Source organism: Amaranthus tricolor, chromosome 3, assembly GCF_026212465.1.
Source record: "Amaranthus tricolor cultivar Red isolate AtriRed21 chromosome 3, ASM2621246v1, whole genome shotgun sequence".
NCBI classification, from domain to species: Eukaryota; Viridiplantae; Streptophyta; class Magnoliopsida; order Caryophyllales; family Amaranthaceae; genus Amaranthus; species Amaranthus tricolor.
The window spans coordinates 16,466,233-16,478,874 of record NC_080049.1 but is presented as its reverse complement, the minus strand read 5'-3'; the positions used below and the strand labels follow the sequence as shown (position 1 = coordinate 16,478,874).

Sequence of the window (12,642 nt, the reverse complement as noted above, 5' to 3'; positions counted from 1 at the left end):
GATTAGACTTCCTACTCAATGCATCGGCTACCAAGTTCGCTCGTCCTTCATGATACCTGAACTCCAGGTCATAATCTGTCATCAACTCTAACCACCGACGTTGTGGCATGTTTAATTCGGGCTATGTATAGAGATATTTCAGACTTTGATGGTCAGTGTAGATTCTACATTTAACGCCATACAAATAGTGCCGCCATATTTTGAGAGCAAAAACTATAGCAGCTAACTCCAGATCATGGGTAGGATAATTAACTTCATGTACTTTCAGTTGTCGTGATGCATAAGCAATCACCTTACGGTCCTGCATCAATACACAACCCAATCCTTTCTTCGATGCGTCACTGTAAACAGTATAATCCAACTTTGGGTCAGGTAAAGTAAGAACAGGGGCCGTAGTTAATCTTTCCTTCAAAGTCATGAAGGCCTGTTCACACTCATTAGTCTACTCGAACTTCTTCTTTCTTCATCAACGAAGTCATAGGCGGAGCAATTCGTGAGAAATCTTTGACAAAACGACGGTAATACCCAGCCAAGCCTAAGAAACTTCGTACTTTGGTGACATTCTTTGGTGACGACCAGCTTTGAACTACCTCTACTTTCGCTGGATCCACCGAAATACCCTCTTTAGAAACAAAATGACCCAAAAATGATACCTTTTCCAACCAAAACTCACACTTTGACAATTTTGCGTACAACGTGTTTTCTCGCAGAGTTTGCAAACATAGATGTTCCTCGTGTTCATCCCGGTCCTTCGAATATACTAATATGTCATCAACAAAGACAACCACGAACTTATCCAAGTACGCACTAAACACTTGGTTCATTAAACACATGAACGCAGCTGGAGCATTTGTCAACCCAAAAGGCATCACGGTGAACTCATAATGTCCATAACGTGTTCTAAAAGTAGTTTTATGTATATCCCCTTCAGCTATTCTGAGCTGATGATAACCCGATCTTAAGTCAATTTTTGAAAAGATCCCGGCTCCTCTCAATTGATCAAATAAGTCATCTATCGGGGCTAACGGGTATTTATTCTTAACAGTTACCTTGTTTAACTCTCTGTAGTCAATGCATAATCTCAAACTACCATCTTTCTTCCTCAAAAACAAAACTGGAGCGCCCCAAGGTGAAACACTGGGTCGAACATAACCCTTATCCAACAATTCTTCAAGCTGAGACTTTAATTTCTCCATCTTCTTCGGAGCCATACGATAAGGGGCCTTAGAAATCGGTCCCGTCCCAGGTACCAAGTCTATCGTGAAGTCAATCTCCCGTTGAGGTGGCATACCGGGAATCTCGTCATAAAAAACTTCCAAAAATTCATTCACTACAGCAATATCCTTGGGATCCTCCTCCTTCTTTCCCTCTTGGCTGATATGACATAAGTACAAAGGGTGTCCTTGCCTCACGAGTCTTTACAAATCTAAGGTCGACACCAAATTTGTTTTGGGCCCCTTGGAAAACTTCCTATATCTAACGTTTTCCCCTCGTGGTCCTTCCAACAATACTTTCTGCTCTTTACATTCAATAATGGCTTTATATCTTCCTAACCAATCCATCTCCAAAATTACCTCTAAGCCTTCCATATCTAATATATAAAGTCACTAGGAAAGACAACTTTTTCTATCTTTAAGGGTACATCCTTATTCAGTCTATCACAACTGTATAATTTTCCCGATGGGACAGCCACCGTATAAGAAAATTTTTCGAAAGTCCCTAAATTCAATTCTTCTACTTTACTCTTTGCAAGAAAAGAACATGTAGCTCCCGAATCAAATAATACATTCACAGCTATAGAATGAATGGCGAACGTACCTGTAACCACATCCGTCGCCTGCTTAGTTTCCCTTGCACTGACCGCAGATACTATTCCATTAGCCAGCTGTGCATTGATTCATCGCACTTGATTGCCCCCACGATGCATTTCTGACTCTTCAACCCGATTCCCATCTATCCGGCCTTGCCCCCCATTAAAAGGTCGCTGAAACCTCTGACCAGCATTGCCACGATTTTCATTCCCGTACTATCGGTTGACTTGACTGCCGGCGTTGTTTGAATTCTATTTCCTGTGCTGCCCACCCGGCTGTTGACTTCTACCCCCTTTCTTTATGTAGCATTCATACACTCAATGTCCTCTTTTGTGACAAAAATTACACTCAACCAGATTTCCGTCACAATCTTTTCCCGGATGGTTTTTCTTGCATCTCCTACAGAAGTAATTCCTCTCATTGCCATCTGATCCAGTAATGGCTTTGCTGGCTTAGCTTCTCCCCTAAAGCTCGCATTTGCCCCAGACCCACCTTCTTGAAAATTGCTAAAATTTCTGGCTTTCTTTTGATAAAAACCTGCTGGAGTCCCTGATGCCTGACCAATACCTTCTTTTCTCTTCTCGGGGATATTACTTTTCTCTCTTTCCTTCTCCTTCCTCAAGATATTCCTTATTTGAGACGCTCGCTTGTACATATGTTCCAAGTTGTTATAACGATCACTTTCAATATGTTTTTGAATTTTGACCATCTTCAATCACATTAAACTTCAAAAAATTGGATGGGGCTACCCTGTACTTCGTCACGTGAACGTTTCTCTTAGACTTACAATAGAATAATCCTTTCCCCCAGTTAAAACAAATTATAACTAAGTTTAAACCGAAACACTTATCATAAATAATAGAATATATTATTTTAATGAGATCAACACAATTAATTTGAAAAATATTACTTTAACTTTTATTTAATATATGGTTTAATTTCGTCATTAAAAAGGATAGAGTCTTCAGTACGAATTGTGTAGATCAATAGTATGATAGGACCAAGAAAACATAATTAAACACAAAAGTAAAAAGTTACATCTTTTTTCTTTTTATTTTTTCCTTAGTCAATTTGTCATTTCTTCCTCCGTTCTGAAATACTTGCTACTGATGGTGACATGTTCAGTGGAGAAATATCACTATCAGTAGCAAGTATAATGTAACAAAGGAAATACTAACTATCTGACCTATGTATAACAAAAGCTGAAAACTGTATCAAAAAACACTTTTTCAAATAAATGTAAATATTGACTATTAAGGATAATTGAGAATTTACTTTAATATTATTAAAATTAATTATTAATTATGGTGATTAGTGTGACTTGAAGTTCTTAATCATGGTTTATATGTTATGTTTAAAGGAGGGGTAAATTGGTAATTTTGGACATAAGGATATATGGCTCTAAAGGAACAAGTCTCATTTGGAGACAGGAGAGAAAGCCGAGTCGGCTTTCCCCTTGGCCAAAGGGAGGTTGACTCGGCTTTATGTGCCAACAGGCTTTGTTTGTTCTATTTTCGGTTTTCTTGATTTTTCTTAGGATCATATGTTAGTGTTTAGTCCCTATGTATTATAAATAGGGCTAAACACATAGATTAGGTTAAATGCTTTCTTAACCTCATTCTCGCTCTACATAATTCTCTCTCTACTCCCTATTCTATTCATCCTCAATTGTAATCATCATCAAGATTGTATCAATTGGAGAACCATTGAAGGAGCAATAAGACATCTAGGCTAGGACACTGAACGTACAATTAGGGTGAACCACTTAAATCTTGGTGTTGCTTTTGTTTGTGTTCTTAATTGCTCAATTGAGATTCTTAGGGTTGCATTTATATAATTCTGTTTTGGGTGTTTGTGTGAGACTTGTTTTTGAGACTTTACCTTTGATCCTTGGGTGTTTAGGGGTTTATTTGTCCATTAATTATATTATATTATCTATTTTATGTGACTCTTTAGAATTATACATTTAAGTCTATCTAATCTAATCTAATTAGACCAAACACATACGTCATTCTCTTGCAAGCACATCCGCATATTAAATATAAAATTTATATCTCTATATTAACTTTATATGTATTTAATACGTATGGATAAATTGATCTTCAGACATAGTCCTTTATAGACAACTTTTTAAATCATAAAAGTGTTATAATATTTTAAATACTAATTTTAGCATTTATACGTATTGAAGTACTTTAATCTAAATATTTAGTTAATTAATAATTAATAATTAATAATTAATAATTAATAATTAGCCCCGTCTCCTATACTCAAACGTGATTTCTGTCCTGAAATTCTCAACTTAGCGTTCCGAGATTCCAGTTTCAGTTGAGTTTATTTAGTTTGTACGCCGTTGTATTTTTTGATTCGTCCCTTTGTAATCCTTCCTCTGCAGACTTGCTCTACATTGGTGAAGAAGCGGAAGACTAACGAAAAAGGTCAGTAAATTGTTTAATTGTTAGGCTTTTAATATTCAATTTCAATTTGGTATTTATTTTTTTTAATCAACCCCCTCTCAGGTTTTACGATTTTGTATGAATTTTAGTTTGTTTCTCATCTAAATGTGAATCAGGGTTTACGATCTGTGGTATTAGAACTTTGCTAATGTGTATGATTTTGTGGAATTGGTTTCCAAATTGCGAACTTCAGATTTAATTAGAGTCGTTGATTGTTAATTGTGATTGTGGCAGTTCAATTATCGAATTAAGGGTTCGTAAAGGAGTTTTTATTAATAATTATTGATTTTCAATTGTGATTGTGGCGGTTCAATTATCGTTTAGGGTTCGTAAAGGAGACATTTAATCAGTTCAATTCTCAATTCAATCAAAAGGTGCAAATGAATTGCGAAGTTTGCCAACTGAAAGAACTGGTTAGCATCGAAAACTAAAAATTTATCGTTAATTTTCTTCATCTTCTGAATTTGATATGGAATTGATAACCAGCTCTTTAGCTGAACAATTTTTTTATTTTATTTGTTTCATGAAAATTCTCAGGAAGTGGAACAGTTTGAGATCGGGGAAGTTTTGAGATGTAAGTTTGCCATTTTATCTTGATTTTAAAATTAATGATTCATAATTTATCTTCATATAATTGGGATTAAGATTTTGACACTGTTTTACATGAATTATTCTTCCAATCCATTATGCGGTTAATGTTACTTCAATTAATTTTTGATGTTTGTTGATATGACAACCACTTTTTTTATTGTTGACTTAAATATGGGTCTATGGGAGATTTAGCTGGATCATATATAGAGTCCTTGATACTTTGTCCTACTGGAAAATTTTCTAGTTTGAATTACTCTGTTCTTTGTAATTCTTGAAGAATTAGTGTCTTATTCTGTATATATGATGACAATCTAAGTTCTAATTGCAGTATTTGTATTGAAATTTTACTGTCAAACTTCTTATTCAGCTTCATTTTTTTCACAATAATATTTCATTACTCTAATTTTATTAAATGGCTCCTGCTTAGGGTGAAGTTTGAGAGGGTCGGATAAGCGCAGCCTTAACTTCATTAATGATAAAACTAACAAAAAGATTTTTTCCAATTGACTTTTGATAGCAAACATCATGTGCACCTTTACATAAATAAGAAGTGCACTTATTTAATGAGTCATTTTACTTTAGCCTTTCATAAGCTAAAACTAAAGAACTATAAATCTTTGGTCCTTTCTTTCGAAATAATGGACATTTACAGCTTCATTTTTTTCTTTATTGAAAATTTCAAATCGAAATTAGAATGGGTTATTTCTGGCCTAAATTACCTTCACTAATATCAATAATCCCATATCAATTAATCACTATTTTGGGTCATTATATTCAAAACAAATCCAATAATATCAATTACATAAGTTAGCAATAAAGCAACCAACAACAATAAGATGTAGTTTAAGAATTCATATTTCATTATCCAATATCTATAAATAAATTTGTAAATGATAAAGCAAATTTGAATTTTTATTCCTAATTCTAAAACCTTTCCAGTAGAAGAATGAAAAACCATTTTCATTTGATTGACTTGAAGGAGATTAGACTAGTAATATTAGCTGGTTTTAAACCTAGCTAAACATGCTTTAATGAATATTGCTTGTTACATCTTTTAATATTTTCCATTGTAATTGGAATTTTGTTGGATGTTAATTAATTGGACTGTGTTATTAAAATACGACGGCAACTTTTTTTTGGATTTTATCAAACCATGATTCAAATTTATTTTCAACGCTAGTTCATTCTTTACAATTATCAACAACAAAACAAGTTTATGTCCTTGCTTTAATTAGACTTTAATATTTAGTTTTAGTTGTCCTTTACTTTCAGACCTTGCTTCTGAGTAGGACATTGGGTATGATGATGATGATGATGTCCTTTAATTCAAAGACCTTTTAGTGATATTTTAATTGGATTGTAATTTGATTACCCTTGGTTAAATTGGATGTTTAATATGCTTTATTTCTGTCCTAGATCAGGTTGTAATAGTTTATTATTTTAGTTTGTTACTTTAAGTTGTAATAGGCCGAAACATAATAATTAGTTAACTAGGTGGGAAAGGTCACGCTTAGAGGCAAAAGAGCATCTACAAACAATGTAGCTAAAATGAACAAGTTGAGGTTTCAAGTAAGTGGGCAAACAAGTTGAATTAGTTGGGAAGACTTGGAGGTACAAAAGTTTTGAAAATGCTACAATGAAAGGCAAACTCGTCATATTTGAATAAAATGTAAAACAATAGTATTATAATGTTATAACATCAATCAATCCCGTAAAATTAGAACTACAATGATGGCAGATGAACGACGCGCTTTAAAAATATTTGACTCACAACCTGCCCTGTGACACTTATGACCTAACCCACCGTGCGCCCGCAATACGTTTTACCGACCCGTCCCACACCCAACCTGACCGCTTAATCACCAAGTCTCATACTAGAAGTTAGTTGTTTTCTAATGATGTTTTTAGATTTATATTTTTGTATATATGTAAAATTTATGAAGTGCATTTCACTAAGCTAGTTTTATTTTCAACACCTTTGCAGGTATACTACATACAATTATGTTTCATAGGGCTCTAGGCCTAGTGCGACCAAAAGATGTTGATTTGGAACTTTTTGATATCACATATGTAAGTTTCATGAACTACTTTTTCATTTTTGATGGTATTTTTCTAATTTAAATTTGATTGGCTTAACTTTTGAGTTCAGTTATTTTATTGCTATGTTTATATGTTGTCTTTGAATATTCATGCTATAGTTTCTTTTTATGACCACTTTGCTACCGTTCTCAAAATTTCCCAACAAGTTAATTTTCGAGATTTTTTCTTTTGCAGGTTCAATGTGTTGATTTGGAACTAGAAAAGAAGATAGACGAAAAGATTGATCAATTCATTTGTTGGGTAGAGAAGCACCCTAATAAGAAAAGTCAGGTGACCACCATCTCATGGGTGTTATTTTGAACTGGTCATTTCTATTCCTTGTATATAAAGTGTTTTGTTATGATTTGTTATTATTTAAGGTATCTTACATTGTTAAATCCTTATCCATGGGGTAAAACTTTTGTGGGCATATGACGGTTTTATCAATCCTGTCTAATGTTAAAACATAAAACCTTTTTATCCCATGGAAATTGATTTGCGTATAATTTTGTAAAATGTAGCATTGGTCTCATCGTGCAGGAATCGGGATTATGTCTTTGTAGCCTGTGAAAATTTGTCGTTAGTCTAGTTCTTTTTTGTATAGAAAGATTGATTTGGTGGAGGTTGAAGTCAATTTCATTGTAAGGAATCGGCTTTGGTTGTGTGGTTATCTCATTGCTAGTTCTATTAACAGTTATATTTGAGAAAATTCTCTCTCGTCGTGGGAGCTGATTTATCATCATTATTTTAGAAATATACTAGTACTATTTCATAATGTATCCATACTTCTACTCTATCCCTTCCATATAAAGTGACTCCTTGAAAATGACTAAAATTAGATTATGCCATTTATGTTATGTTCTTTGCCATGTGTGTAAATGTATCAACATATTAGATGTTTTAATACTATACAATTAGAAACATAGCTATTATTTTGGGATTTCTACAAATGGAAAATATAACTTTTTAAATGGGACAAAGGGAGTATATGTATTAGACGTACAACATAGATTTTTGTCTAAATAATTGTTTTGATGTTATTGCACAGATATGCCTATCCTTCTATGAAGTAAAGAGCAATAAAGCAATTTGGTTCTCAAACAAAGTTGAACGCCTGTATTGGGAACAGTGGTATATCAATTTGAATGTCGTACAACATTATAAACCAATCTCCAGCAAATCTCATGTCTCCAAAGTTGTAGATTCAGGTACTGTCACATGCTCATATGATTGTACTATGCACCTCATCACTTGCTCTAACTTGAACCTTTCATGACTGGTTTTAGAGGGTGCATCGGAGGAGAGAAGTGTCCGTAGAGCTGCAATCGAGGGATCACTTCGAGAGGTTCTTTTTCAAATAATTAAATTCGTGAATGAGAAAAAGGATCACATTCCACCCATTCCTAGTCGTGAAGGCATCTCATTCCCTTATGAGATTACTATCCCAAGGTATGGCATCTTTTAGAATGAGAATTTTTTTGCTTTATATTCTTTTTGTTCTGCTTGAACTAGAATAGCTCACCCGCTAGCTCTTTCTGCAATGTTTTTAGTAATGTGATATAATTCTGTCTCATTCAGTTCATCAGACACTACGTTCGGGATGGATATGATCAAAAGGATGCTGCAAACAGGCCACCCAACCATGCTTAGCTGAGTGTCCGATGGTAAATTGGCTCATCTAACTAATTTATCTATAGTAGTTTAGTGATCCCAAGAAAACATTAGCATTTATGTTCAATCTCATCACTTATGTACAGTATGTAGGTCTTCAGTTCTTCCAAAAAGATCTTTTTACCTATTTGCATACATTTATAATAAATAAATTTTGAAATTCATCTCGTAACCTTGATGTTGCTTGCATAGGCGCCCTTGTTGCGTCCACAACTTATTTAGGTTGCTCAAATTCCTACATACTATTTTTTTCATGTTAAAAACCATTATAATAAAATTTGTTTGATTCGGAATTGTACCAGCCTATCGTATGCTAAAGTTTTGGCGCTTTCGTGATTTTTACCAAGTGTGCTAGTATGTATGGCTCAAGATTTGAGATTGTTTGACTTAGAAGGCGGAATCTTTTAGGTTAACAATTGGATTAAGGGATGAATTTAGGTTAGAGGGTTTTATTTGGATGAATGAAGATAAGATATAATTCAGATTGAATTATTCCTAATTAAGATAGAAGAGTTGGGATTAACACTAGGCATTTTTGTCGTAAAATAGAAGAGATGAAAAGAAAAAAAGAAGATAATTTTTGCACGGGGATGACGAATCCTAACCATCTTCAAAGTTTCACTCAGATAAATAATTTGGAGATTTTAGGCAACGTAAATATTTAAAGAAAATTCGAATTTATTAAAATTCTGAATTGAGAAAAGCTAGAATATTTAGTTCATTGATATTAAGCCAGAATATTTAGAAATTGATATTAAGATATAATTTGGTGGAGATTCAAGGTGGGGTGATACTTGGGAAGAAATGACTTATGGTTTTGATGTGACATAATCAGAAATTTAACTGATTGTGAATGGATTTGGTGATGGAAGATTGAAGATTTAATGGTGGATTAATGGGATTGACGTATGGAATTAAGCAAAAATATATTTTTTTGATGGTTTAATGGTGGTGAATGGATGGAAAATGGATGGTTGTTATGGAAGATGAATGGCTAGAAGATGAATGATGATTGATGGCGTGGGAAACAAGAAGTGTGAAATTTCATGTTCTCCAAATTAACAGATTAGATTAGATAAATTTCGGATCAAGCGAGGGTGAATTTTACTCACTCCTAATTATGAAAGGGTTAAGGAAGAAATATTGAAAAAACACAAATTCTAATTTATAACAAACTGACATTGAGTTTTATTGATTTGTTAAAGCAAGTACCAATAATCTTAATGATGACGTTAACTTTAAACATATAATCGAACATGCTTTGTCTTGTACTTTAGAGAGGGTCGATAAAGATGTGTTGAATATGGGTGATTTAACGTTTGGAACGATTCATAAGAGTTGCTTGCTCAAAGCAACAAATAAAGAAGCAGACTGTGAGTGGCTCGATCAACCGCTCGATCGAGTAAAGTCTTGCTCGACCGGTCGAGCGGTGTTGGCTCTGTCGAGCAAAGTGTCCAGAACAAGTCAGTAGCTTCACTGGAAGCTTACTCGACCGAGCGAGGTAGTGGCTCGGTCGAGCGGAAGTCCAGCAGACTACCTTGGATCCTGTTTTTGGTCAGAATTTATAATGACTATGCAATAATTTGGTGCATTACTCTATTGTTTATTGTCATGGTTAATTAGATTGTTAATTGGGATGTTACATGTGAGTTTATGGTGAGGATTCATCACTCATAGTAACATTCACCACAAAACACACATATTGTTGAGAAGGCTAGTGCATTGTTAGAAACTTGAGAGTGTTCTTACTTTGCTTTAGTATTTGTGGTCTTGAGAGATTGTTCTCAAGATAAGGGAGGTTTATTATACTTGTAATTGTTGAATTCATTATAATAAACTATATGTGAGGAGGAGGTATTCAAGATACCGCATAAACATTTTGTGTTCATCTTTTGCATTATATTTTTCATTTGTTTTTCATTGTTGAACCTCTTTGAGACTTTCGTTTTTCAATTAATGAAAGTTTTATTTGTAGTGGTACTGAATGAAGAGGACAAAACTCAATAAAATTCTAATAAAATTCACGGCCGCTTTTGGGAACGATAGCTTGAGATGGATAGGTCAATCATAGTTTTGTTAATATTTGTTCAGTAGTTGATCTATTCAAGTTGTTGATATCTTTATTCCCTCTGTGATAGAGTATTTGCATATAGAGCAAAATATTTGGGAATCGATCTCTACTGGACGCAAAGGTATGACCTGGGGGTTTCTCTTTGCGCACATCCCCTCTTTACTCTCTCTTTAAGGGTACTGGTATGGTCATCATCGTCATCATCATCCTACCCAGTATATCCAGCTCATAGAAAAATAAGGTCAGGGTCTGGGGAGAGAAAGACGGCGGCAACTCATACCCATGAAAGAGAGCGCGGCCAAAGGAGCCCCCTGGCTCAAGGAAGATAAAGAGATGTGATTACACGTGAAAGATAACTTAAAGGCCTATAAAAAAAAATAGAACCACTACAAAAAGAAAACAAAGAACTAATATAAAGGAAATGATAAAAGTAAGAGGTTAAGGACACTAAAAGGTAAACTAAGAGGATATCAGTAACCTGCCTATTTCTAGAAAAAGAAAAAACCCCACCCCTAACCTGCCTTGTGCAGGATACTAGGATGGTCCTTAACCTTTTACCTATTGATATTTTTAAGGTCAAAATTAATTATTTTTTATAAGTTATAATTGATCATAATTTATTATTTTAAGATTTTAAATGATCATTTTTGGATTAAAATTGAAATTTTTTATAACAAAGCAGCCATAAAATCTTGATCATTTCTAGGAGTATTAATGAATTAGTTGACAAACATAATTCGAGATCAACAATTCCTCCGCCTTCACATCGAGGGTAAGCAAACACTACACCAACAACTTTATTTCCAAATCCATTATGAACAGATCTGTTGGGGGAAGAGCAGTTCCACTATAATCGATCGATGACTAAAAAGTACAAGTACTCTTATGGTTCCATAAGAACTATTATGTTACATCGAATAAGAATACTTATAATGTGCAATGTTTTATCCCTATTATTAACAGTGTTATTGACCATTCATTTGTTGTTTGAAATTTAAGCATAGAATAGTTTCATTTTATTACCTCCGTTCTGAAATTGTCAAAAAAACAAAAACACATGTTTGGGTAGAAATTGATTAGTTTAACGCCTAAATTCATCACTTTTAGGTCAAAATTGAAATTTGTATTTTAATTGATCTATTTAAGGTTTGCTTTAAGTTAAAATTGATACCTTTAAGTTCAGAATTAATATCTTTAAGGTCAAAATTGAATTTTTATTCTTTAATTTCTGGAATAATGTCCATTTTTATTTTTCCATTTTTCGCTTTTGCGCCGGTCCATATGGACAGTTTCAATATGAAAGCGTCTCTCCCAAGTTTTTGTGTAAAATTAAAAGAACGTAATTATCTTAATTCGAGCTTGTGTTGTCCATGTTGGGGCTTTGGGCGAAATTGTTGACCAATAATTGTATGTGATGCAAATACCTATACTAAAATTATATAATTTTTTAATAATGAATAATATATTTTATTACATTTCTATTAAAACTAGAATAGTTTACTTTTAAAAATCTCACTTTTGGATGACTCCTTTTAAAAATCATACCTTTTAATTAGGTCTAAATATTCAAAACCTGATAAAATAATCTTTTTTCGATTTTTTTTCCTTTTTATTATTATTTTTGACAAGTTAAAAATAAAAAAATAAAGAAAACATAGATAAAAATACAACTCACCTGCCTTCTTTCACCCATCGAACACCACAACTATACTCTTCCCCACTCCCAGAACCTCCTGTTCTCCTTGTTAGTGCCACCTCGAACAATCACCTCCCTTCCCCTAAACATCACGTTTCTTTTTATCATTTAGGTTTAAGTGTGTTTGTTTATTGATATAGGGGGTTTGCTGGCCTTGGAATGGAGGAAAGTGACGCTAAGGTGTGGGACTTTATATTAGCTAGTAGGAAAGGTGGAAAAGGGGGATGGGGGAGGGGGGAGGGGTAGGGTTTGTTGATCTCCTTTTTC

General features: G+C 33.8%; 2 protein-coding genes across 2 annotated transcripts; one reads left to right on the top strand and one right to left on the bottom strand.

Moving 5' to 3' along the window:
- Nucleotides 1-437: 437 nt before the first annotated feature.
- LOC130808391 (uncharacterized) lies at nt 438-2,520 on the bottom strand. The gene is made up of 6 exons (XM_057673867.1): nt 2,158-2,520; nt 1,999-2,103; nt 1,819-1,885; nt 1,423-1,591; nt 1,050-1,374; nt 438-749 (listed from the first exon to the last, which is right to left on the bottom strand). Exons 1-6 carry the CDS (start codon nt 2,518-2,520, stop codon nt 438-440), a joined length of 1,341 nt encoding a protein of 446 aa, XP_057529850.1.
- A 1,633-nt stretch (nt 2,521-4,153) lies between these two features.
- On the top strand, nt 4,154-11,719 carry LOC130807800 (autophagy-related protein 101). Its single transcript, XM_057673142.1, has 8 exons — nt 4,154-4,249; nt 4,592-4,680; nt 4,805-4,841; nt 6,843-6,928; nt 7,133-7,228; nt 7,986-8,145; nt 8,224-8,386; nt 8,516-11,719. Exons 2-8 carry the CDS (start codon nt 4,648-4,650, stop codon nt 8,589-8,591), a joined length of 651 nt encoding a protein of 216 aa, XP_057529125.1. The 5' UTR covers nt 4,154-4,249; nt 4,592-4,647; the 3' UTR covers nt 8,592-11,719.
- Nucleotides 11,720-12,642: the final 923 nt, after the last annotated feature.